The following is a 26,503-nucleotide window of genomic DNA, read 5'->3' on the forward strand; positions in this document are numbered from 1 at the left end:
TATATAAAGTATTTGTTAAAATACACAATAAATTTAATATTATTAAATTTTGAATTTCATGAATTTTTTTTATTGTCATTCATTGTAATTGCATGGAAAAGAGCAACCAGTACAATACAATAGTTTTTTTGTTCTATAGATATAGGACTTTGGAACAAAAAAACATTTTTCAGAATTTTCATTTTTTGGTAAACTAATCTTTTATGAGAATGTATGAGAAATAGAGGAACTGTATGAAGCAGCCATCTTGAACCAAGCCTTAAAAACCATCTTACTGCTTAATTTTCTAAGATAAAGAGCTTATTAGCTAATAATTATGCTACATCAAATAGTAGTTTCGGTTATGATTATCCAACTGTAATTTATAAATGGCATTTTAATAACAAGAGTTCATGGTAAATTTACCAGCACTGTTGTCAGCTTGACGTTTAGTAGGACCAGAGGCTGTAATCTCTGTGTATATAGCGCCATCCAGTGGCCATATTCAAAACAAATTGTGCTGTAACAGCTGTTGAAGCAGATTTCTTGTGCAAGGCACTGGGCACAGTTTATTAACGGTGTTAACAGATCTCAGCTGCACGGTAAAGCTGTTTATTTGGTTTTGCAGGGGCTTGTAAAGTTGGACAACAACATGGCCTTTGCAGGAGGAATAAAGTTCAATTAAGGTCAATCTTACTGCTCGCACGGGTCTCGCCAAAGAGACCAAACAACTGCCAAACACTTATAAAGCTGCCAGTGATAATCAACTCAGGAATGAGACCGTAGAACATGGAGCCACTTGGCAAGAGGTAAGACAAAGAAAGAAAGAAAGAAAGAAAGAAAGAAATTAACACGTTCTCATGGGAACCAGAATCTGGCAACACAAGTTTGATTGAAGAACATTCTGAGGAACATATTTAAAATAATACTCATGGAAAAACTGCATGAAACAATAGCAAAAAATATGCTTAAATAACTACAGGAAGTTAAATGTAAAAAGAAATGGATAATAGAAGATTCTGACTCCCTGCATAGTTCAGATATTTTCAGTTTTGTTTGTGGGAACTTCAAATGCTGCATCCAAAGGTACAAAACAAATGGTTCAGTGCATATTGCAGGAGAATGGCTCGACATCTGAAAGTGAAAGGAGGCAGTTTATGGACAGCTGAAAAAGCAGTTTACTTTTACTTTACTTTTACTTAAATTTTTTAATGAAGTGCCATTCAAGTAACCAGACAACTTTATCTTTATTTGCATATCTACATTGCATATTCAAAGTGATATTTTCTAATTGTTTACAATATTCATAAGTATAAATGAAAAAGAACCATTATTTACAAAGAAATACATGTATTTAATATTCATAAAACAACTATTTTACAGTATAGTTTATCAAAAACATCAAAATGCACAGTGATGTCATAATATGTATGCATATGACAAAATATCTATTGTACATAAAGTCTTCTGTCTTTTCTCTGTACAGCACGCCAGTATATATCTTTCACTGACTCTGTCCTTGCGTCTTTGGAGCTCAGATAGCCAAGGATGGAGTTGCCAGCCCAGAGACTGACCCCTACTAGGCCCAAACAGAGATGTGGGGTTTTCCATACTGATGTGGTGAGCTGGGTGTAGATCATGAAGACGACAACTGTCAAAGTTCCCTAAATAGTACAGATTCATACATGATTTTCAAACTGCTTGAAATACTAGTTAAACTATTCATTTCTTCTTGAAATTTTGTGAATACTTCTCATTTACGGTCATGAATGTGCATGCAACGTTTCAACACATAGAGGTGTTTTGGAAAGGCTGTATAAAAATTGTTACAGCCCCATTGGTTTCCATGCAATTTGCTAAAAATCAACACTAATCTTAAAATATGCCAGTGCAAGTTGCTTTCAGTTAATACGGCTCAAACATGCGTTTTAGTCTGGGACTAGGCTTAAGCCTCGTCTGTGAAACCGGGCAAGAGTTTCTTTATCTATTTGAGTTTCACGGTCAAAAAAAGCTGTCAAAAGTTGCTTTTGGTTGTTAGTTTTTTGGGATCTCATTTACTAGACTGTTACAGCACTGAGGAAAAGTGTAAGAAACCCATTTTTTCCACATAAAAGAGTTTGAGAACCAGACAACAAAAGGTAAGAGAATGTACGAATAGCAATACTTACATTAAGTACAAATAATAATAGTTATTTGCACCTCAGTGTGCAAACGGTCACTACATGTAGTCATGACCAATAAATAAATAAATAAAGTATTTATTTCAAATTTTTGATTCTGTGTGTGTGCAACTAACTTAAAAAATATGTGGGTCAAATTGACCCATAACACCATAAAATAGAAGAGACTTATTTTATATTTTTTTGTCTCTGACAAGCTACAAAAGAGGTTTTGTGTTTTTACATGAATCTTTAGTATTTTTCATAGTGCCGATATTTGGTCAATTGAATGGCGGAAAAAAAATGTAGGACATTTTGACCCCCAACACAGATGTTGTACCCAGGTTTGGACACAAATAGATTGTTAATCATGTGAAATCATCTTGGAGCAAAATCAGTGTTAACACGTTGTAATATGTTCTGGCGATATGACGTACCACAGCCCGGCTACTGAAGACAGATACCTCATTGGTTCCCATTTGCTTCTGAGTGGTAAAAGAAACAAAACTGTCTCCGACCATCATTGCTCCAAATGCATGGGTGAGATAAATATGATCCTCAGATCCATTAATCTACAAAGGATGAATACACAATGGATTAATGGATAATGCCACCTAGAAGCATAGTTTCCTAACAACATGACCATTAAGGACCTTTGTGCTATACTTGATACTTGCAAGTGTTCACAACTGTTGCAATTAAGTTACGTTTTTACCTGTGACCCAAGAAGGCATCTTGGAAAAACCAACCACATGAGGCCACAAATGAAGTTGGCAAAAAAATCAATTTGAAAGAAAAACCTCTGGGGCTTAGTGAGCAGTTCAGATCGTTTCAAAGAGCCTTTCAACTGATTGTGATCCAAGATCAAAAGAACAAGAACACTGCCACATCCACCATGGGAAGCTGGAGAGAAAAAGTCAAGAGCTTATTTTTGTGATACTTCCGATTTATGCATTTAACCAGCATGTAACCAATATTATGTTTTACGACATTAAAACTGAGAGGACTGCATTTTACATTTGTATAGATGATTATTATACCAAAGTGACTAAAATGCACACATCATGTTACAGTACATACATGTCTGCGATCTCTTCCTTGAATGTGTGCCTCTCTGCAGACTCCCAACAATGAAAGGAAGGCCTGTATAGAAAGACATTTAAAACAATTTATGTAATGTATATTTTAAAATGCAGTTAAAAGGAAAATAAATATTAAATTGATGCAACTGTAGGATCTCTGTCTTCGCACGGACCCACTTACACTATTGAATCCACACATGAAACAACCACATTCCATTAAGACAAACTGTCAATTAAGACAGGGCTTAAATTCTAACTCAAACGAGGAGGCAAAACTATCTTTGTTTTACGGGCTTTCAAGGACCAGATGTGTGATACCCCTGACCATTTAACACATAAATTGCTAAATCCGATAAACAGAAAGTGACAGATTAAGAACTCTCTGTCCAGGAGAAAAATGGCAGACTCCCAACTCGTGACATGGGCATGACCTCAGGACACCTCCCCTTTCCCCCCTGCATTCCAAAGAAAAGGGACACAAGCTTACACAGACGATTCATGAGACAATCGTTGAAAATCATTGAAAGTATCGGAGCATAGATTCACAAATAATATGTTGTATGTCTTATATATATATGCTTGATATGTTCATTTAATGGGTGCAACTTGAATCAGTGTTTATTACCCTTTTGTAGGAAATGAGGTTATTAATATGTGTGTAAGATATGTGAAGTTTAGTATTGAACGTAAACTTGTGATAATTGCAGAATATTGAAATAAGTGAAAAGCTGTTATTTCAAACAGTATGTGTTGTACGACACTATATAGAAGTTATTAACAAAACCTGCAAATCTTCATTCCTCCACATAATAAATGGGAGCCTCTTGTTAATGTATGCACGCTCCGCCTGGCAAGAAGGCGATTGGAAGGTCGCGTCGTGGGACGGACTTATGCCGCGGATCAAAACCCAATGCAGAACAGATTTGCTCACTTGCTTTCGCCTGTCGCCGTGTTAAGAGCACTCCCACTTGTGCTCACACGCATACCATCAAAGCGATCGGTCATCCAAAACTCAAACACTTCAGAGAAACACGATCTTCAAAGAACTTAATGCAAACTCAGACTGTAGCAAAACTGCTGAAGCCTCCGCGTCATCAAGAAGCCAACCAATCTCCGGAGGGCTTTCCCAAAAGGACGTCATTCAAACGTCATTCCGACGTCACCTCAGCGACCAATCAGCAACGGAATTCCCTCAAGCAGCCAAACCAGGAAACTCAGCTTTCAGCTGTCAACCAAGCAGAACGCAAGTAAACAAACAAAATCTTCTATCTGCTGAACTGACACTGGTGAAGTTAGTTAAGCAGTAAAGATAAGAAAATATCTGCTTTGTGAATTCTCTCAGGTGAATTTAAATCACTCGTGAAGACGAGTTAGAACTTTGAACGTCATGCAACCCCGTCAACTCTCATTCTAAAGAAACTGTATGTTTGTGTGTATGTGTGTTTTAGCGTAGTTTTGATGTAATCTAGATTAGCCAATAAAATTCATGTTTCATTTATAAAGAATCATTGTTTGGTGTCATATAATTTTAAGGTTAAACCCTTTGCCAAAGATTACGTTACCTCTCTAAGAGCTTACACATTATTATAATCGTATTAATTAACCCGTGGCCAGGGGGAATACAGATATTCAAATTGTTAAAATATACTAAGAATCACCGGCTCGCTGGACGACCCTTGATTTAAAGTGTAACATAACAAATTTGAAATCGGTTTAATCAGGTGAGCTTCGGGGATTCAGACCCGAGTCCTATCAAAACCTGAATGAATTAATAATAATTAATTCCCTTAAAATTAAGTAATCAAAGTCATTACACAACAATGCAACATTTAAATATATATACTACTGTTCAAGCGTTTAGGGGTCAGTGCGATTTTTTTAAAAGTCTTTTATGCACACCAAGTCTGCATTTATTTCTTTTATCATTTATTTATTTATCACAATACAATAAAAACAGTAATATTGTGAAATATTATTACAACTAAAATAACGGTTTTCTGTTTTAATATATTTTAAAATGAAATGTATTCCTGTGATAGCAAAGCTGAATTTTCAGCAGTCATTGCTCTTTTACTCTTCAGTGTCACGTGATCCTTCAGAAATCACTTTTGGTTAATTTAATGCATCCTTGATGAATAGAAGTATTAATTACAATTTTATTTTAGAAAATACATTTTACCAATCCCAGACTTATTGAACGGTAGTGTATGTTTGAGGAATAAATGATTTGGATGATTTTATTAACAAAACACACATGAATATATACTACAGAACTACAATGTAAAAATGTTTTGTCAGGTAGCTTAAAATGTGCTTCATGATTTTAATAATTATTTATATGTACAAAAATATATTTATACATTTTTTAAAAGTAATAGAACTGTATCAACCTGACTACATTAAATTACACAAAGTCATTTTAAGTGTCTTATCAGATACAAATATTCTCAACTGAATGTATCCACTTTTTGTAGTTGTTACAGCAGTAAGAAGTAACTTCCCAACCTTTATAAAACACATTTGTTGGTAATCTAATATAGTCAAGTCAAGTAGAATATGAAATAATATTTTAATTAGAATAAAACCAGTTAATTTCTTTACCATGTGAAGTACATTTTTAAACTATCAGATTACCTAGAAACTGAATTAAAAGTTCCAGAGAATATATGTTGATCTACGTGTGTGTGTGAGCGTGTGCGTTGCACTTACCACAAGCCTTGAGATGGAATGAGCAGAAAGAGAAAGTGAATGGTTGTTGTTTTTGAAGAAAATGAACTTAAAGGGGTCATATGATGTTGCTAAAAAGAACATTATTTTGTGTATTTGGTTTAATGAAATGTGTTTATGCGGTTTAAGGTTCAAAAAACACATTATTTTCCACATACTGTACATTATTGTTTCTCCTCTATGCCCCGCCTTTCTGAAGGGCGTCGATTTTTACAAAGCTCATCGGTCTGAAAAGCGAGGTGTGCTGTGATTGGCCAGCTATCCAGTGCGTTAACATTACTGGCAACCCACACACATACGAGTGAGCGCGTTACTTCAAACTGCGCGCCTTCGTCACTGACGCCTTCCCCCTGCAACACAAGCGTATAACGCGTTACAAAAGAATTATCACAGTAACAATAATTTCCGCCAAGTTGACGTATGAGTTACTACGGTTATGGCTACTAGAATAAAACATATAATAAACATTATAATATAACAAACATTCTGAGCAACTTCTTAGCCGCTTCGTCTCAATTAGGACGGAGCGCGTCGGCGTCGCGTTTACAACGCGTGTTAAATAACGCGTCTCGAGACCCACGCGTTCTGTTCCATTCAAACTGTTTTTGAATAGTTATATGTGAACTTCCCCTAACGACTTTCACTATTTCCTCCAGTTTAAAAACTGCAGTATCGGATAGGCCTACTTTAGTATAGTACCTGGTATTTTTCATAAATGAAATATATTGTTTGTTATTTGGCATACATTTTCAAACAAAACTATTATTTTCATTTCGCTTATTAACATTTACTTACAACACATTATATAAGTGCATGATTTTACACACGCAAAGAACCACCTCTGAGGAAAAAGCCAAACTGGAACAATGCTGATTAATAGTCCTGTCACAAGTTCGGCTGAAATGACTTGACTTCCAATTACTATCACTCTGTTCGTTTTCATGGTTGGTTCACAGTCCGAGTTGGGGGTTAAATCAATGTTTTCAGTGCGGCAAGGAACTTCATTTTTGTAGCCCGCTGGCTTCCAAAGCCCTCATACGTCAACGTGCCCTTACACAACCTAATTATGAAACTCACTGGAAGGGTCCCTCAGTTCTCTTGAGTAACCCGGTGCTGATGTCTCTATTGTTCTTCTGACTGCACAGCCACTTTCTACGGAGTGTTACGTAAAAAACGGTAAAAAAAAAACAACGGAATAAAAACGTTCACATGCATGCAATCTGAATGAGTTCGTGAAGCCAGGAAACCAGACAGTGATGATTTTAATTAGGTTTTAAACATGTAGCCTAGTGATTTTAAAATATTTTGGTAGACTGTTATGTTTTAAATCATCATTTATTTTATTAATAATCACAACGTAAGTTTCACAATTAATTAAAATGTTTCCTGACACAACCATGGACAAACAACCGTGATATTTATAAGTAAAACATCCACACATTCACCCATCAATAAATAAATTATTTATGTTAATGTGTATATTTATGAAATTATATATGTATGACAGGTTTGATCTTTCAGATTGTGTAATGTAAGAAATAACATCCTTATATAACATATAGGCCAGTGTCAGTCTTATGTATGTAGTTATATATTAAGATTTTTGGGAAACCTTTACTAAATAGAAACCAATAAAGCAGCCTAAAGCCAAACCTGTATCACATTATTTTTCCTTAAAGGCTTTTTTGTACATGTAAGCAACTTAACTCTTGGATAAGCGCCATTGAGAATTGGGTTACATTAGACATTGAGGTCAAATGAACTCAATTGACTTTTTTATATTATTATTTTTTTATTATTTCCCAAAATTTAACAGTTAGTATTATGCCATTTTAATTAAATTTAATTTAAAAAGTGACAATATATTAATATTATCTATGCCTAAATCTGCCATTCATTGGTGGAAGGAAATCAATCTAAGTGACTGAAAAGTGGCAAATAAGAATGATGAATATTTGTCTATTAGATAAATAATGCACTGCATACCACCTAGGTGTTTTGACAAATCTTTAACATTGACAAATGTAGTAGTATGTAACACAGGTGCATAACAATGCTTTAGTTTTGATTGACAGGATGCACTGTGGCATCATACAGTATGAAAGCAGAAAGAGGAATCTTCTCAAAGTTGTCAATGACACAAAACATTGTTCTCTTTTAAACAGCAAACCTTTGTTAGAAAAATATGCTTACTGATAAAAAGCATATGCAATTAATTGTGTAAGAAGGTTGGAGAATTATTTAATTGTTTGGGGAAAAAAACAAATAACAGGAAGTATAATTAAGAAACAGATCATTATTTTTGTGCATAGCTATAGCATTAAGTAAAGTGATAAACAATAATTAATCCAAAATCTTTATGTACGTATCAGGACATGACAAAGGCCAGAATTAATTTAGCTGAAGTCTTGCTCAATTCTAGCTGTGGTCCACACCCATGGGAACTTCTCCTTATCATTGTACTTTTGCTCCTGGACAAACACATTTTGTGCAATATAGGTTTAGTTTGGTCACACTGATGGAAAGAATTGCAGAATAGTGAAAGAGAAGTGAAGTGCCAAACCACATGTTCATATTTAACATAGAAACTGAGAGCATGATAGAGACATTATATATACAGTATATACACACATTTATTGATATCCTTTAGATAAGTGTACACTCATATGACTCTATACAGTACATCCTTCTAATAAATGTACATTGGACAGATTTTACATATTAATGTATTTACATCAGCGTAACATTCATAAAGCAATTATGTAGCTCATATATCTAAATATATATAAAGACAGTGCAATATATAAATGTATATTATTTGGCATCACCCAGTCATTTTATCTCACCACATTCAAACGGGCAAACTCACAACTTGGGTAAAACATCATTTAGTTTGTTGTGGATTAAATAGTGCCACAGCATCGCTGCAAAATGGACATATTATGAATCAAGAATAGTGAAGGTTCGGCCAGTCCTGAAATAGTTCTCAATTTCTTCCAGAGTCCGGCCTTTAGTTTCTGGCACACATTTAGCTGTGAAAATGATATTCACTACAGAGACGACACAGAAGAACAGGAAAGGTGCAAAGAGTCCATAGGCCTCCTATATGAAAAGATATATGTTATCAAGTTTGTCTTTTATAGCTATACTTATTAAAAACTCACACAACTATGTATATGAAAAATACTACAAATTGAAACAGTCAGAAAGAAAAAAATCTGAAAAATCTGAAGAAATATAATCATGCATAACATGAGTATTATCAAGAGCAGGTTATATTATCTTTTAATGATCTTGAACATGGATCATGTTGTTGTATGTGTTGTTAGGTAAGTTATTAAAAATAGGTATTTTCCAATTCCAGTTTCTATGTGTGTAAAAAAGAGATTTAGCTCACCACCACATGCATGAAGAGTTGTGTCAGAATGAAGGCTGTGATCCAGCTAACACCAACACACAAACCGGATGCTACACCACGCGCACCCAAGGGTAAAATCTCTGACATTAGCAGCCACGTGATTGGACCCCAACCCAAAGCATAACCTGCATAGGAGATTCATCAGCAATGTTATGCTGCATCATATTATACATGAAGAAACAGTACTAGAACTAATTCTAAAAATGAAGTAATGAAGTAAGTAAGCCACAAAAAGCTTCTACAGTAAGTCAAAGTGAACTGGTCACACTGTATATGAACAAACTTCCTAAAAACTCACCAAATATGATGACCATAGAGCTAATTAGAGGAATTAGAGTTATTGGATCGAAGGCAGGGCCTGTTGAGCCTCCATAAGTGCTCGTCAAGCCCTCGGTTACGGTAAGATTGCCATGGCTGCATGATGTTTTGTGGGTGTACATGGTCATTGAAAGCATGGCTATATACATCAAAAATCCTGAAGGAAAAAATATGTTTGTTTGTTTTTGTTTTTTTCCCAATGAATTACATTTACCAAATATAATACTTTGTTCTTTAATTCTACACAAACCTGAGGTGAACAGTAGAGCTTTTCGACCTGCTTTGTCCATCAAACTGGCTGCGATAACAACAGACATCAATCTTACAACTCCCACTAATGCTGCATCATATTTCGGTTCCTAAATGGCAATAAAACATCAGTTTTTTAGGTGGATTAATGTGCTTTCAGGTATTTCACAGTGTGAATGAATAAACTCTTTATGACATACTAGTGATATAGCTGTCATGTGGAAGATGGGCTCCAGATATACAAGAATTGGGGTTATACCAGTCATCTGCTGCAGGAATCTCATGAAGACTGAGATTAGAATTGGTTTATAGTATAAAGGTGTTTTAAGATCACTCCATTGAGCGCCCTGTTGGAGAGAACATGCAAGTAATTTAATATTCTATTTTTATATAATGCATATTTGAATTTTTTCTTAATTCCAAGCAATAATTGGCAGTCCCCCTGCAATACTGCAGCAAACCCCCTTCTGTGAAATTTGCATTTTAAATTTTAACCAACAGCCTTGAGAGGTTGTATATAAGTCATGTTATAATATTATGCAATAAAAAATTAAATGCATCAAAACTTTAAATAGCTTTTTTTTTAATCTAAAGCTTTTTGAATATTGAAGTTTGTGAATAAAAACAGTACAATACAACTGTTATTACTATACAATATTCTCACTTATTTAATTCTATTTGCATGACCTTTTAATTCTATGGCAAAACCACCCTAATAACATGATGTAATCCACCGCAATGTGCCTTTTACCTGAGAATTGATACTGCGTTCAATTTTATTGAACTCGGTCAAGTAATCAGAGTTGGGGCCTCTGAGCCATTCTAGCGATTTAACTGCTTTTGCTCTGTTTCCTTTCATTACATAGTAACGTGGGGAGGTCGGCATGAAGCAAAGCAAAATCATCATGATAACAATCGGGATCTCCCCAGCCACAGCCAGCCACCTCCACGGCAAAACCAAACCTGGAGAGAGACCATAAAATAGCATCATTTATAAAGAATGTTTAGGATAATGTATCTGAAAAATGCTTGGAAATCCTTTAAAGTGTTGGAGAAAGTGTGTTTCATCATACAACCAAAACAACCTGAGAAATATGAGCTCTCTCACCAAGCGCGTAGAGTGCTAGACTTCCAAAGACAGCTGTGATCTGAGGACATGAACCCAGCGCACCCCTCACAGACGGGTGTGAAATCTCTGACACGTACACCTATGAGAAAAGACATCAACTGATGTTACTGAGATCTAGGCATAAAACTGCAACCACTAATATATTATGATGTTTCTTTAATTAAAATCCCATATGTTACAATGAAACCCTTATTTGTAGGCTATATCTAACAACACAGTGTCGTATAAACATCCATCAGATCTCATGGATTCAGCAAATAATTCAGATAGAAACTAATATAGGGTTTCTATAGTATATATAGTTTTATGGAGGTAAATTTAAAATTTTCTTTTTAAAGATTTTTTAAGACCAAGGAAAGAAAATTTAAGGAATAAACTGCAGACATCACAAAACGTCAATATGTTCTTTAAAGTTGTATTACATTGAGTCGTAACAACACTTCAAAGTTTGAAAATACAACTTCCTACTGATCCCCATAAAAACAATAACTTAAGGCTTGAATACCTCTTCTCCCAAACACTAGAATATGAAAATAACTTTTACTGTACCAGATATTTGTTTGTTTTAAAAAAAGTTTTTTTTTTTCAGAAAACAAGACTTCAAATCTTCATTTTGAATCTCAAGTACATCTATTTTGATTTAAGGATGTTTAGATAGATATTTGTATTACTGAGAAAAATACTGAGGAATACATCGATTTTTAGCAATGCGAGCAACATTTAATGCCTTGACTTTATCAATTTCTGCTCTGATTTAAGACCTTTTTAAGGCCTTAATTCATGGAAGACCTGCAGAAACCTTGCAATAACTCACAAATGTGAGTCTCTGCAACCAATTCATTTGTCAATTGTTCAGAAATCAATGGTTACACTATATTTGTTTTTGTGGCAGGCCAGCAGACATGTTTATTATCAATACCTATTATCTTTACATTATTTCATGCCACTGTCATTTTTATCAAACTTACTAAAAAACTAAATAATAATAATACAATTGCATTTTGCAGTGGCACTGTAGTGTTTACAATGGCATATTCATCAATCGATAAACAAGATGGACTAACAGATAACTTACAGGAATAGAGCCAGCCGTGATACCACCAGCGATTCCAGTCAGAAATCGGCCCCATAATAACATCCAAAAGTTTTGTGCAGCCCCCATCACAAGGAGACCTACAGCAGACGGTACTCCTGACAACATGATGCTTATTTTTCTCCCAACTCTGTCATTCAGCACCATGGCACTAATACCCCCTAAGGCTGCACCAAGGGTGAAAATTGACTAACAAACAAAAGAGAAACTAGTTACAAAGATGTATTTTTACTGTATGTTTACAGCTGAAAACATCTTCTATCTTTAGACACATTAATGATCTAATCTTACACCAAACCATGATATTTGATGGATGTCCATTTGCAGCCGAGGGTCATCACCCTTTTGAAGCTGGGGGATGACAGGGGAGGGGAACACTAAGGCAAACCCAAAAGTAAAATTGCCCAAAACAGCTGAAAAAACCGCAAGGAATAGCCTGCCATGTCTAGGAGGTATAAACATAAATAAATAAATGCACGAAAAACATGAAATTTCATTGAGACATTTATAAATCGAGAACAAAGAAGGAAAACGGAACGATGAAGTCACCTGATTCGGGCTGGTTTGTTTTTAATTAATGCGGTGTCTTCCATCTCTCCTCCGCTTCAGCCTGCAGACTGAACTGCTTTAATGCTCGAATGGGTATAACTGACAGCAAGTGTAAGTAAAAGCCCATTTTTGCAATACTGGGATTTCTAGATGAGGGACAAAAAATGAAGGAAGCAAACGTCAGAACTTCCTCAACTCAGATTTGAGTGAAGTATTTAGCAACTAGAACTTTGCCATACAAAGGCAAAGCGGCTTCCTCCGCTTACTGTGGTTGCTATGGTTACCTCAACTGTCAGATCGCAGACCTCCAGTTGCTTCTAGCCAATCCTGACGCAGGAGGCGGGACTTGTGGGGGGGGACACGCAAGTAGAACGGCCCCCGCGCACGCGCCGTGAACTCTACCCCTCTTTTATGTGCCGCGCTGTGGCCGCCTCCCGGTTTTGAGCAACACGGAGCAACAAATGTGAAAAATTCAAACACAAACACTGTTTTTAGTTCCCACACGCCTGTCTATTTGAGTATTCCCTCCGTCCCATAAATGAGCCATGGCGGTGAACTTCGGCAAGATCGTCATGGGGATTTATGTGGAGATAAAACGCAGCGATGGTGAGTTCATATTTGGGTCGCCTGTAACCGTCCGTTAAAGTCGTTGCTCCGGTTCGGCTAACGGATGCTAACGTTACCACACACAAAAAAACTGACAGAAACGGAAGGTTTAGGTGGTTGGGCCTGGTATAAATCGAGATTTAGTGTTAAGTTCAGTCTGTTGGAGCTGGTTGCCCAGGTAGTTGACGAGCTTGTGTCAATCAACAGTGCAACTGTTGGCTTACGTTAGCCACCTGCTAAACGCGGGTGGAGTTTGTTTAGATATTCATAATGTGTGCGGTCATACTTGATATGAGCCCATTAACTGGCTTACTTGATGCAGATTAGTGTGGAATTATTTATGTCTTGTATTGGTAAGGAATATGATCAGTAAGTCTTGTATATTCTAGATTTATGTGTGTTAGCCATCTTAAGTCACTTGCAAATTAATGTTTTGTTTTACAGATTGGTTGTGGACAGAGGGAGGTTGCTGGTTTTACTCTAAATTTTCATATAGGCCTAGTCATAATATTCGGACTGTATTGTAAGTGTAACGATTTGAAGATGACAAGCAAGTTCCTTGAAGTTATGTGATGTGCCATTCTGTGGGTTCAGAGATTAAACTCCATCCTAGTGGCCAAAGGAAATACTGACAGGTTGGGATAAAAAAAATTATTGCTTAATGTACATAACAAGACAGGGAACATCGCTTGGGATTAGTTGCATTATTATAAACAGATGTATAAATAAATTACCAATATTCACAGTTCATTCACTCAGAAATAGAACCAAACAATGGCTTTCACATGTGAAGTAACCTTTTTGATGTACTGTTTGGACAACTACTTAAATGTGTAAATAACAGCTATTTATTTTTAGGTTAGAAAGGATGATCCAAGGCAAAGATGAAAACTATTTTTCCATTTAGGAAGCTAACAACAACCACAAAATTTAAATAAGAACAGTAGTAATTCTACTACTATTACTACTACTACTACTACTACTGCTACTAATCTGTATTATATTGGTAATAAAAAGAATATATTTAAGATGTTTAATGAAGATTGAGATTAATTGTGTAATTACAAGTAATCAAGTATCAATTTCTACTAATGATGTCACAGTCCAGAGAAATATAGTAAATCTAGTGTTGGTGTCTTGTAAGCATTCAGTGGCGTATCATTAGTATTTGCATCAATACTATTTGGAAGACTGTCAGAAGAGATGATGATTTGATCTCTTTGAGAAGGCTGTGTTATATTTAACTTCAGCTTGTAGCAAAGAAATAAGTGAGCCCCGGGTCTGACGTGATAGACAAACCACTCCTGTCTCTTTGGGAAGTTTCATGTATTGCGTAATAGAGATGACTCTTGACATGCTCTCTGAAGATGAACAGTGCTTGTGACATCTTTTAACAGAGGAGGTCTCTAGCGTCATAAAGATGTGCCTTTACTTCAAGCTGGGTTTTAACTTTTGGCCTGATGTTGCACACAGCGGTTTTAAATAGCTTGTTTTATGGCAGGATAATATGTGCTTTTTCTTGCTGATTCCGCTGTTGAATAATTGCAGGGATGTCGACGTGTGAGTAGGAATAGCTCTGGATAATAGATACGGAACCATGGCTGTTTGTTTTCAGTGATGCTCTGATACTTTTCAGTAGGTAATAGCACAACTTCTGAAGTGTCCTGAGAAGCAGATTGCTGTTGACATGCCATCATGTACATAAACACTTTTTCAAGTTACCATTAGATGTGTAAAATTTCTAAGTGGATACATGAATGTTTTCAATTTGTCTTTCACACTTAGAGATGTTGGGTTACTTACAGGGCGAATACACCAGGCCATGGTGACCTCTTTAAATGAAGATAATGAAAGTGTTTCTGTGGAATGGATAGAAAATGGAGACACTAAAGGAAAAGAGGTAAGTCTAGTAGCCTCTCAGCTGCCTGTGTCATTAATAATGGATAGAACAACATTCTGGTGTTGTTAGGGTTCAGTATGAAACTCTCAGTCAGTGGACACATATGCTGTGTTTCTTTCAAATATGAATTGTTATCATGTACTCTGAACCATTTTTCTCCTTAAGATTAGAGCATTCTGCATGATTTGGCAAAAAAAGTGATCAGATTTCTTCTTGTAATGTTCACAGCTTGTTCTTTTTTTCATAACAGATTGATTTGGAGTGCATATTCTCACTAAATCCAGATGTTGCTCCAGAGGAGGAGATTTCCTTGAGCCCTGTTACACCACCGCCTCCTACACTCAGCTCTGTGAAGGTCAACAAAATCCCTAAGGTTTGTATGAGGCCAGAGTTAAAAGTTGAACTTGCATTCTAATTGTTCGCATATTTTTAACCTTTTTGTACACTTGTTTGTGTGCAGAATCGTAGAACTATTGCACCGGGAAGGAGTGAAATCCCATCCAGAGACAATAGAGGTATATTTGTTGTTATATGACTTAGGAATAGGGCTGCACAATAAATCGAAATAAGTTATGAATTGGAGTATGGCCATGTGCAGTTATTAATCCACAAAAGTGATTTAGGTAAAAAAAAAAAAAAAGTAGTGTGCATGTGCTGGATGCTTCAGAGTGAAGGGGCAGCACTTGCATGTGTCAGGCTCATGATGCAGTTTTTTCAGAGAGTGCACACTCCACAAGCACTTCATTGTGACTGTACACTAAATTCGTTATAACATACACTGGGAACTACTTTTTTCCTCATTGCCTAATTCTAAACATTTTTAGTGCTATAAGTTACTATACAAATCTAATGTACTGTAATAACACTAGGGGAAATAATTGGCTATATGTGATTTTTATTTGAAAGTCTTCCTTTACTGTAAAGCATATTTAAATATTAGGCAAAGTTTTATTCAAAAATTACATTAATGGACATTAAAAAAAGCTTCTCCTTGGAAAATATTAGAATTTTTAACAAATATCAAATATGATATTGATTTTATATAACTTTTTTGTTATTGTTTGTTTTTGTGACTATTGTATATAATTTACTGAAGTATTATTTTTTATGACTATTTATATTTTAATTTATTACTTATTATTATTGCTTGAGTTTGCCATGAATTTAGCCTTTGATGCTGATATGGTGTTAAATGATAAATATAAATAATAACAATAAGGTTTTGTCGACAATGGGGGCAAGTTCACCAGAACTGGAAGAAAGTGCATATATAAAAAAAAAATACACCAACTCAAAGGCTGTCAAAATGAAGACTTGACTTTATTGCCGCATGAAAGGTTATGACAGGTGTATATTGCTATTGTTAAACAAAATTTTATTTTTCTAAATAAAGTTTATTAATAATTTAGGAATATTGAGTTCGGTTACGAAAGAATAACATCATGAAATGGAAATTCACCCTACACCAATTCATCTTTTTTTAAATGCATTTTATTAATCTTATTGTGAATGATTCATTTATGCACACATTAAATTTTTTTTTTTTTTTGATATAGTAAATTTTGATATAGTAAAAATGACTGTTTTACTACACATGACTTATAGTTGTCTTAGCATACTAAGCTGGCTGTGTTTCAAAACTTGGTGAGCTGTCACCCTAAGCGGCATTTCTGTGCATCATAGGCATGTTTTGAGTGCTCCTGTGATGCCTCAGTTTGCAGATATAGTCTCTGTTTGTCCGAGTGTGATTCGCTGACTCTTACGTGTTCTGTTTTAAAGTTGGCTCGACTCGGGGACGACCGGCCCAGCAGCAACAGCCAGAATCAGCACCCCCTCCACCAGCACAACAGCCCTCTCAGCCCACACAGAGCCTGACCCAAAGTCAGCTAACTCAGCAGCAACAAAACGGTAATATGACACTCCTCAGTGCTTTTCAATCTGTTATTGTCAACCCCCTTTTCCCCACAGGAAAACGCTGAAAGCTGGACTGAGGCCTCCTGCGCAGGATGCATATCATGCATAAGGAGAAAGCATCCTTTTAGAGTCTGAATTTTGCAGTAAACCTAAACCTTGCTCATCTGTCGGTACCTTGGCTCAAATCTTGGCTACCCCTGCCACCCCTCTGAATGTCAGTGACTGTTTGTGACCGGGCAGGATTGACCTGACTCTGAAACTCCCCGATTAATCCTCTTGCTTTGAATTTATGAAGCTTACTAGAGTCTGTCTGCTGAATTAATTAAAAACTGTTTTCTATGTGCTACATGATGCAGCACATCCTTTGGGCAGAACTACAATTGTTCTAGACTGGTTTGATTTGCTTGTTTAGTGCAGGGATGGGACAAAATTGATTCACAGATATGCTGCGATTCTTTCTCAGAATTGCAGTTAAAGGAATAGTTCAACCAAAAATGAAAATCTGCTGAAAATATTCTCACCCTTAGATCATCCAAGATGTAGATGAGTTTGTTTCTTCATCAGAACAGATTTTGGATAATATTAAAATTGCATCACTTGCTCACCAGTGGATCCTCTGCAGTGAATGGGTGCCATCAAGTCTGAACAGCTGTAAAAACATCACAATAATCCATAAGCAACATGCACAAGTGCACATTTCTCTCCTGATTCAGATGAGACCACTTTTTCACCGGAAAAAGCAATATTATGGATAGAGATCTTCATTAATTGTTTATTACAAACACACAGCTTTTTGCTTCACAAGACGTTAATTGATGGACTGAAGTCATGTGGGTTATTTGTGGATTATTGTGATGTTTTTATCAGCTGTTTGGACTTTCATTCTGGCGGTTCATTTTTGGGGGAACTATTCCTTTAAATCGAATCGTGAGGTTTCTAAAGATTCCCTAGTTTGGTGTCGCAAGAGGAGTCAGTGTTCAAACTACACTGTTTTTGGGTGGATTAAATTAGTCAGTCAGATAAATATTAATGCCTTCATTATGTGGCCTAATCTTTTATTCCTTATTCTGCTGATACTACTGTTTGCAAGTAATAGCAGTAATGTTGGGTATGTTGTAGACAGCAAGAGCGCATAGATAAATGTCGTTGGAAAAGGTCTGCTCAGAGAACAGAGCTCTTTAAGATGGAGAGGGCTGTTGGCGCTACCATGTGCCAGCTGCCAGAGGCTGTGGCTTGCCTCTATAGCCACTCTGTCTACACACACAGGGCTCTACACTTACTTTTCTTTTTAGGAGCGCTTGTGCTCCTAATTTAAAAATATTAGGAGCATGGTCAAAATTTTAGGAGCACCTTCTAATCAGTAATCAAAAATTCTGATAAAAAATTTACCTTCCCATTACGAGGTGATATTTGACTCCTTTAAGTGATTTACAGGGAATTTTGTTTTTACCTTTGTAATGGCATTTTTCTAACTTTATTAAAAGTATGTAATCTTTTATGTCAAATTCAAAAAAATATATTTATAAGCTTTTTAACATTTCTAATTAAAACAACAGAATAAAAACAAGTAGAATAAGAATAAGTTACCAATCAAATGAAATCAGTATTTAAGAAATAAATTTGTGCTACAGAGTTGGCACAGAAGAACACACAAGTGGCTTGTAGGTGTGTTTTCAGACGTTTAATGAGGCTCAGAGGTGCAATTAAATTCATAAAATTTAGTGCAATTAAATTCATGTTGAGGTTAAAGTTTTAAATATAAAATTTTGAATATAGAAATATTAAATAATTTAAATAACAGAAAAGATACTATAAAAATTAAACTAAAACTGCCAGCAAGTGGCGGCAAGTCACTGATTTTATCACTGAATCATTCATTCAATTGATTCGTCCAAACTGCTGATTCATTCAGGAACGAAGTACGTGACTGTTTTTATGAATGGGTAATTTAATCATTGACTCACTAGATCAGTTTAAAAACGCAGTTCATTCATAAACGAAACACCGCTGTGTTTGAATGGAGATGCACAGCGGCTCAGCTGTTACTTTGTTTGAAACTATTTTCGTTGACGAAATAGAGCAAAATAAGGCAATTGTGCTGTTGTCAGACAATATAAGTCACTTAATATTAACTTCTTGTTTAATGAACTGTTGTATTAAATCAATATCACATTTGCAAACTCCCTTAATAATCATTAAAAGCTGTCACTCATCTTAGTTCATCGCGATCTCACAAAACTCTATTATAATCGACGAAGCTCCCTACACTGCACAATAAATCTCTTCTTTACACTCTGTCAACACTTTGTTTGTTATAATGAGAGGATACGTCTGTGATACATTACTCAACGCTGCAGAAACACGTAAGTACGTTAGAACCTTTGAAGCTCCCTCAGCGCAAACACAAATATGCTGATCGGGTCAGTCGCACAGGTGCTCCTAAATATTATTTCATAGTTGCACGCAGTATTTTTCAGTCGCAAATGCGACTGAAATGGTCGCACTGTAGAGCCCTGACACATACACTCTTATATTAGCGAGAGATACAGAGTGGGAGGGGATGAGCTGAAAGAAAGGAAACGGTTGTTGCCTTTGATAAAATGGAATCGTGTGTACCATTCTGCCCTCTTAACAGCAAGGAGGAAGTCGAACTGTGTGAAGGAAGTGGAAAAATTGCAGGAGAAGAGGGAGAGACGCAGGATACAGCAACAGGAACTGAGAGAAAAACGAGCACAGGTAAGACTTCTCATCTTTCTGTCATTATATCTTTCTGCCTCGTCTCTCAGCTTTTAATTGTAATGGGTTTGACAAATAGATTATTTCACCTGGTGGTGTTCCTATTGTGAATGTGCTTGTTTTGTTTTAAAGGAAATTGATACGACAATTCCAAACTATGAAATACTGCAGATGATCCGAGACTTCAGAGCAAGTTTGGACTATCGACCGCTAACCACGACAGATTTGGTAGGTATTGATGAATTAATGTCTGGGTCATAAAATAAAATATGAAATAAAACAAAATGATGAATGAATTAATGAAATTTAATTTAACAAACACAGCCATCATGTATCATTATTTTTTCCACAATATTTTAATATTATTATTATTGTTGTTGTTAGTGAATTTTTTATTCATTATTTAATTTTTATTATAATGATTATTTATTCAACATTTTTTCTCCATTTGAACTTTGGAGGGGAATACGACCTAGACATGGTCATGTTCATGTATTTGAGATCCACCTTTTAATGATGATAATAATAGGAATACAGAAAAAATAATATATAATATCATTATATCAATATCATGTATTATTAGTAAGAAAAAATTATAACTAGCAATATCTTATTCTTCATTCTTGGATGTTAAGTAAAGCATTTTATTAAGAGATGTAAAACGTGATTAATTTTTTTGACAGATTGAGGAGCACAGAATATGTGTTTGTGTTAGGAAACGACCCCTCAATAAAAAAGGTAATGACTCAGTAATGTTGGTCTTTTAATTACCTTACGTGTGTTGTAATTTATTTCTCATTTGTGTTGTAGAGTTGGCAGTAAAGGACCTAGATGTGATCACTATTCCAAGTAAAGATGTTGTCATGGTTCATGAACCAAAACAGAAGGTGGATCTGACTCGATACCTAGAGAACCAAACATTCCGCTTCGATTATGCCTTTGATGACAGCACAACAAATGAAATGGTTTACAGGTAAGGATGATTTCATTTGTTGTTCATTAAACATGAATATTTCTCTAAAAATTATGTTGGGAATTAGTCACTGTTGGAGGATAAAAATCTTATAACCGTTTTCTTCACAGGTTTACTGCAAGACCCCTTGTGGAAACGATCTTTGATAGAGGAATGGCCACATGCTTTGCTTATGGCCAAACAGGAAGTGGAAAAACACATGTAAGAAGTATTTATTTTATTTAATTGAGATTTAAAAAAAAAAAAATACTGTTTGTACACTTTGCTAGTTTTTGTACTGATAATGGCCACAACGTTATTTTTTATTTGTCATATGTCAGTGTAATAAGACATAAAGCTCATCGATTGGTTTGTTTTTTAGACCATGGGTGGAGATTTTTCAGGAAAGAACCAGGATTGTTCAAAAGGAATCTATGCATTAGCTGGTAATTGATGTTTATTTGGTCCTAGATTTTCTTTAATCTTGTTCTTTCAAGCAAACTCATTCAAATACATGTTGTCCACACACAGCTCGAGATGTTTTTCTCATGCTGAAGAAACCAAATTATAAGAAGCTGGATCTTCAGGTTTACGCAACTTTCTTTGAAATTTACAGTGGAAAGGTAAGTGGCTCTGAGTTACGTTCACTTTTTGTTCATTCAAAACGTGTTGTGAATACCATTTGAAGATTTGTGCTCATTTGCTAAGTGACCGGATCAGTTTCATTTCACAGAATATTTCCTTTCATTGTTTTATTTTTTATTATTAAAAGGGGTGTTTTAGAAAATTGATGACTAATTGATAGCTAAAGGCTATTTTAAAAATGGGACAAGTCTTTCAAAGTCTTTTTCTTCTTTAGGTATTTGATCTGTTGAATCGTAAGACTAAGCTACGTGTGCTAGAAGATGGGAAGCAGCAGGTGCAGGTGGTTGGGCTTCAGGAGCGTGAGGTCAAATGCACCGAGGATGTCCTCAAACTTATTGAAATAGGGAACAGTTGCAGGTAATACCCAATGGGTAAAACAAGTTCACTGAATATTGCTCTAGTTATTAGCATTTGTTTATTTCATAATCTTTTCCTTAACGATTCATGATCTTTGATCTATAATTGGTCCACACAATTATCAGACACTCCTGACTTAAATTTCACCTTCTTATCTTCCATTTTAGGACGTCAGGTCAGACCTCAGCTAATGCCCACTCATCCCGTAGCCACGCCGTCTTCCAAATCATTCTACGAAGGAAGGGCAAGATGCACGGCAAATTCTCACTCATTGATCTGGCGGGTAACGAACGTGGAGCGGACACATCCAGCGCTGATCGGCAGACTCGTTTGGAGGGAGCCGAAATCAACAAGAGTCTGTTGGCTCTGAAGGTCAGCATCTTAAAAACACCACCCAAGAGTAGGGCTGTGCGATATATATCGTCTGCGATAATATCATAATTGTTGTTTTAACAATGTGCAATTTGACATTATCAAGTATTTTGCAAAAACCATTAAAAACCCCCCTACAGAGTGCACGCACATATTACGTGAAGTCTAGACTAGTGCGCGTTCGCACTTAGAGTGCGTACTGTCACTGCATGATTCAATTAAAATACATTTAGAATGATCACAAAATTCAAGATATGGGGACAGAAAATTGATATATTTATATTTATATTATCAAGTTGGAGCTAAACTCTGCAGGACACCGGCCCTCCAGGACCGAGTTCAACTCATATAGTTAATCAATATTGCACAAAGAGTGCGGTTTTTTTTCTCTCCAAAATGATTACAAGCTTAATATAGATTTTTTTACAACAGTTCAAAAAACAAGAAGTTAATTAAGAGACTTACATTTATAGACACCATATTGCCTGTTTTTGCTCTATTTCGACAACAAAAATAATTCCAAACACAGCCACTGCACTGTTTTGTGTCTCTGAGGAACATGGCGGTATTTCGTTCCTGTATGAATCAACCGTTTAAATCAGGGCTGTCCAAACTCGGTCCTGGAGGGCCAGTGTCCTGCAAAGTTTAGCTCCAACCCTAATTAAACACACCTGAACCAGCTAAACTAGTGCGCGTGCGCACCTAGAGTGCGTACTGTCACTGCATGATTCAATTAAAATACATTTAGAATGATCACAAAATTCAAGATATGGGGACAGAAAATTGATATATTTATATTTATATTATCAAGTTGGAGCTAAACTCTGCAGGACACCGGCCCTCCAGGACCGAGTTTGGACAAGCCCTGGTTTAAATGATTCGGTTCAATCGCAATGACTTGCTTATTAACAGTGATTTGCTGCCACCTACTGCCGGTTTTAATTTCACTTTCAAAGTATCGTTCATTATTTAAATAATTTCAGATATCAGTATTCAACGTTTTGTTTAATATATCAAAACATTATTTATGCTTTTGTAATTGCAGGTTAAACGCATTCATGTCTTGCATTAAACAAAATACATGTAGTGTGTAAATACATCTAAATGCCACTTCAGATGCAACAGATTTCCTCTGCATTGCAAAGATTAATTTTATTGATACTAATTTCATTTGCTTGGTAACAGCCCAAATGTCTTAATATTCTAATTCACTGATTAAATGTAAGAATTTGACTCAAACGATCATGCACACTTTTAGAAAAAATTGCTTTTTTAAAGGTAAAAATGCCCATAAAAGGTAAAGATCAGTTTAAACTTATTGGAAAAGATTAATTTCTATCAGAGTGAACTGACCACCACACAGAATATGAAGGATATATAAAAAACTTTAGGAGTCAGCTGTCCACGGTAGTCCTTAAGATACCAGCACAATAACACACTCAGCAAAATATTGTCTAAGTATCGTTATCGATAAAATCCAAGAAAATATTGACATATTATTTTTTGTCAATATAGCACACCCCTACCCAAGAGCAGGGGTCATCAACCATTTGTTCATGAAGTGCCATTTTGAATTTTCCTAGTTAATCACTGTGATCTTGCATGTCCGATGTATTAGGAATGTATCAGGGCTCTGGGCCGTAATAAGCCTCACACTCCATTCAGAGCAAGCAAGCTCACACAGGTCCTCAGAGACTCATTCATCGGTGAGAACTCCAGGACATGCATGGTAAGTTTGATTAAGCACGCTTTCTCCAACACTAGGATTTGGCTAAGTTTACTTTTGCCTGTTTGCACAGCTGTAATTGTGACTGTTGTCTGCATAGATCGCCACCATTTCTCCTGGCATGGCCTCCTGTGAGAACACGCTGAACACTCTGAGATATGCCAACAGGTGAGGACATGGCACTGCGTTGTGCTTTTATGAAAACAGAAGTTGAGTAGAACTCTTGCTTCTAGCTGTTTTTTCCTTTTGAAGATATTTTAAATACCACTCTCAGATTTTTGCCTCCAATGTTTTAAAAAAACAAAATCTCAGTAAATTGTTGTTGTACAATTCGTTGTAAAAACAAGTTGTTGTATTTACCAATGCAAGTGCCAATGGGGAAAAAGTGTTGTAACTGTACATCTCTCCTGATTGGCTGTGCTCTTCTCTCTCTGACTTTCTGTTTTTCTCTGTTCTGTCTTGACTGTCTTCAGAGTAAAGGAGTTTGGGATTAGCCCCTCTGACATCCCCTTCTCTCAGGGGGGAGGAAGTCGCTCTGAACCCTCTCCTACCTATGAGTATGAGCACATGTCTATGCAGCTTCCCACCTTATTCTTAGTCAGATACACTGCAGCAGTGTTGGGGACTAACTAAAACTAGTGATAGAAGTTACTAACATTTTTTAGTAGCGTAATAGCAGCCAAACTCTTTTCAAAATCTAGCTTTTTCATGAACAAGCATTTTCCCCCTCTCAACAAGCAGTGAAAAAAGACAAACCCCTAAATCACACTCTACACTGTAGAGTCTTATGCCCTATTCACACCAAGAACAATAATGATAACTATATTAGTGTCCACAACAACGCATGATAACATTCTGTTTATTATAAGCATGCACTGCTGTTCTGTCGTCTGCCACGTTAAATGCTCAAACTTTTTTAAGCAGGGTGGATTCTGATTGGCTGTCAATGTTTTTATCATACATCAGCTAGAAGAAATCTTTGGGACATTTCATTTTAGCAAATCACTTTATTGTGAGTAGATGTCAAAAGTATCACTCCTTCAAAAATGGCATTGAGTATTGTCACATTTCACTTATTTGTGATCGACTACTAAAATTTGTTATGAGAACCAGAGAACCTTAGAATCTTAAGGTTGTGTGTCATCACAACCTTAGATTACTTTCAGTGAACTACTTCAAAAGAATGATTACTAATTCACCTGTAATGTCTGCATAATTTTACACCTTGTTTTTATCCATATATTTTGTTCAATGCTATTTATTCATGTTTTTAATTGAGTTGTTTAAATTAGGGATGCACCGAAATGAAAATTCTTGGCCGAAGCCGAATAAAATGAAACACTGGGCAGAATACCGGACACGGTTTTTGCATTTTTCCCCCATGTAGGCCTATTTTTATTTATTTTTATTTTCACCATTGCATAAATTAAATAACCAAAATGTGCTTTTTACTGTTTTGTCCTGGTTTTCAAATAAAAAAATCAATTACAAAACAACAATTTAAAAATATTTACTTAACACTGAACTTTTTTTTTTAACATTCTAGCAGACATTATACCAACAAAGCACAATTTAATTTAAAATTAATAAGTTAGTAAAATAATATTTTTTGGCCATTTTTGAGACTTGAATCAGGCATGTATTTTTTACTGTACAAATAAAAGCAGCCTTGCTGAGCAGAAGATAATTCTTTTAAAACATTAGAATATATTACAGATCCCAATTTGAACACTATGTGAGAATGTTATAATAAATGTATTAATAGAGCTGTTGTAGGGTAATTATTATCATTATTATTGTCTTATTTTTTTATTTTACAGAACAACAGTAAAATTACAAAGCTAACATTTATGAATGTTGATGGAGTTGTTGCGTTTTCTCGGCTTTTATTTTGGCAGAAACCTGCAGGAAGATCTCAGTGTTTCTTTTTGTTGACAACAGCATGCAGATTTATAAATGATTCTCATTACGAATTTGGGAAGATGTTTGTCGCACGTATCGCATTGTCACGTGCTTTTAACAAATTTCACAAAAATGTTACTGAGCAACTGACAAGTAACAGTGTTTCAGCGCAGATTTTCCTCGCGCTTTGTTCTTTGAACCCTGGCGCCGCGAGCTCGTGCAGCGCTGTCAGAATACATGCAATTCGTGCGTGCATTAGAAAATATAACATTCTGCAGTTTATTTACTAATCGTTTGAGGCGATTTCAATCATCATACAGTAGCCTAACCACCAGCATCAGCCACCTTTTCATCTCATCGGAGACGTGATGCAGCACTACCCGCTGTCGGTGCTTCGTGCTTGTAATGATTTCTGCGTCTTTCTCTGATAGTTTTAAATACTTTCACAATGCTGACATGTTTGCTGCATTAGTGCGTGCCTCTATTTGATCGCGTTAGTTACATATTATTCTGCCTTTTTCGCTTATTCGGCCGAACACCGAAAGAGATTTTTTTTTTGCTGTTTTCAGCCGAATAATTTCGGTTGCCGAACATTCGGTGCATCCCTATGGGCTTACATTTCTGCCACAATTCTGCGCGCGAAAGATCATATTTTGAGCGCACAAAAGTGCATTTTGCACGCGCGCGATC

General features: G+C 35.8%; 2 protein-coding genes across 5 annotated transcripts in view; one reads left to right on the plus strand and one right to left on the minus strand.

Moving 5' to 3' along the window:
- Window positions 1-8,850: 8,850 nt before the first annotated feature.
- Window positions 8,851-12,191, minus strand: LOC107700257 (solute carrier family 2, facilitated glucose transporter member 6-like). The gene is made up of 8 exons (XM_016501866.1): window positions 12,126-12,191; window positions 11,041-11,140; window positions 10,684-10,895; window positions 10,133-10,279; window positions 9,934-10,042; window positions 9,664-9,840; window positions 9,345-9,490; window positions 8,851-9,049 (listed from the first exon to the last, which is right to left on the minus strand). Exons 1-8 carry the CDS (start codon window positions 12,189-12,191, stop codon window positions 8,888-8,890), a joined length of 1,119 nt encoding a protein of 372 aa, XP_016357352.1. The 3' UTR covers window positions 8,851-8,887.
- Window positions 12,192-13,111: 920 nt separating this feature from the next.
- The window catches only part of kif2a (kinesin family member 2a), a 16,618-nt gene continuing 3,226 nt past the window's right edge, over window positions 13,112-26,503 (plus strand). Inside the window, exons 1-17 of one of the 4 annotated variants that reach the window (XM_016500129.1) lie at window positions 13,112-13,309; window positions 15,115-15,209; window positions 15,460-15,582; window positions 15,670-15,724; window positions 16,989-17,117; window positions 19,759-19,859; window positions 19,992-20,087; window positions 20,543-20,597; window positions 20,670-20,832; window positions 20,943-21,033; window positions 21,194-21,257; window positions 21,343-21,434; window positions 21,671-21,813; window positions 21,981-22,185; window positions 23,804-23,914; window positions 24,012-24,079; window positions 24,385-24,468. In XM_016500129.1, the coding sequence (XP_016355615.1) occupies window positions 13,249-13,309; window positions 15,115-15,209; window positions 15,460-15,582; window positions 15,670-15,724; window positions 16,989-17,117; window positions 19,759-19,859; window positions 19,992-20,087; window positions 20,543-20,597; window positions 20,670-20,832; window positions 20,943-21,033; window positions 21,194-21,257; window positions 21,343-21,434; window positions 21,671-21,813; window positions 21,981-22,185; window positions 23,804-23,914; window positions 24,012-24,079; window positions 24,385-24,468 (1,736 nt within the window). In that variant the 5' untranslated portion in view covers window positions 13,112-13,248. Of the gene's footprint in view, window positions 13,310-15,094; window positions 15,210-15,459; window positions 15,583-15,669; window positions 15,725-16,988; window positions 17,118-19,758; window positions 19,860-19,991; window positions 20,088-20,542; window positions 20,598-20,669; window positions 20,833-20,942; window positions 21,034-21,193; window positions 21,258-21,342; window positions 21,435-21,670; window positions 21,814-21,980; window positions 22,186-23,803; window positions 23,915-24,011; window positions 24,080-24,384; window positions 25,209-26,503 lie in introns of those variants that run through there. The other 3 variants (XM_016500149.1, XM_016500135.1, XM_016500139.1) reach the window with 3 other exon arrangements.

This window comes from Sinocyclocheilus anshuiensis, unplaced genomic scaffold, assembly GCF_001515605.1.
Source record: "Sinocyclocheilus anshuiensis isolate Anshui unplaced genomic scaffold, SAMN03320099.WGS_v1.1 scaffold477, whole genome shotgun sequence".
Lineage (NCBI taxonomy): Eukaryota > Metazoa > Chordata > Actinopteri > Cypriniformes > Cyprinidae > Sinocyclocheilus > Sinocyclocheilus anshuiensis.

Excerpts from the sequence above, each read along its gene's own strand:
- LOC107700257 (XM_016501866.1), bottom strand. The coding sequence starts at position 12,191 with ATGGGGCCGATTTCTGACTGGAATCGCTGGTGGTATCACGGCTGGCTC. Across the intron at positions 10,280-10,683 it reads AACGCAGTATCAATTCTCAG|GGCGCTCAATGGAGTGATCT; the intron begins GTAAAAGGCACA and ends TCTCTCCAACAG. Across the intron at positions 10,043-10,132 it reads ACATGACAGCTATATCACTA|GAACCGAAATATGATGCAGC; the intron begins GTATGTCATAAA and ends ATTGCCATTTAG.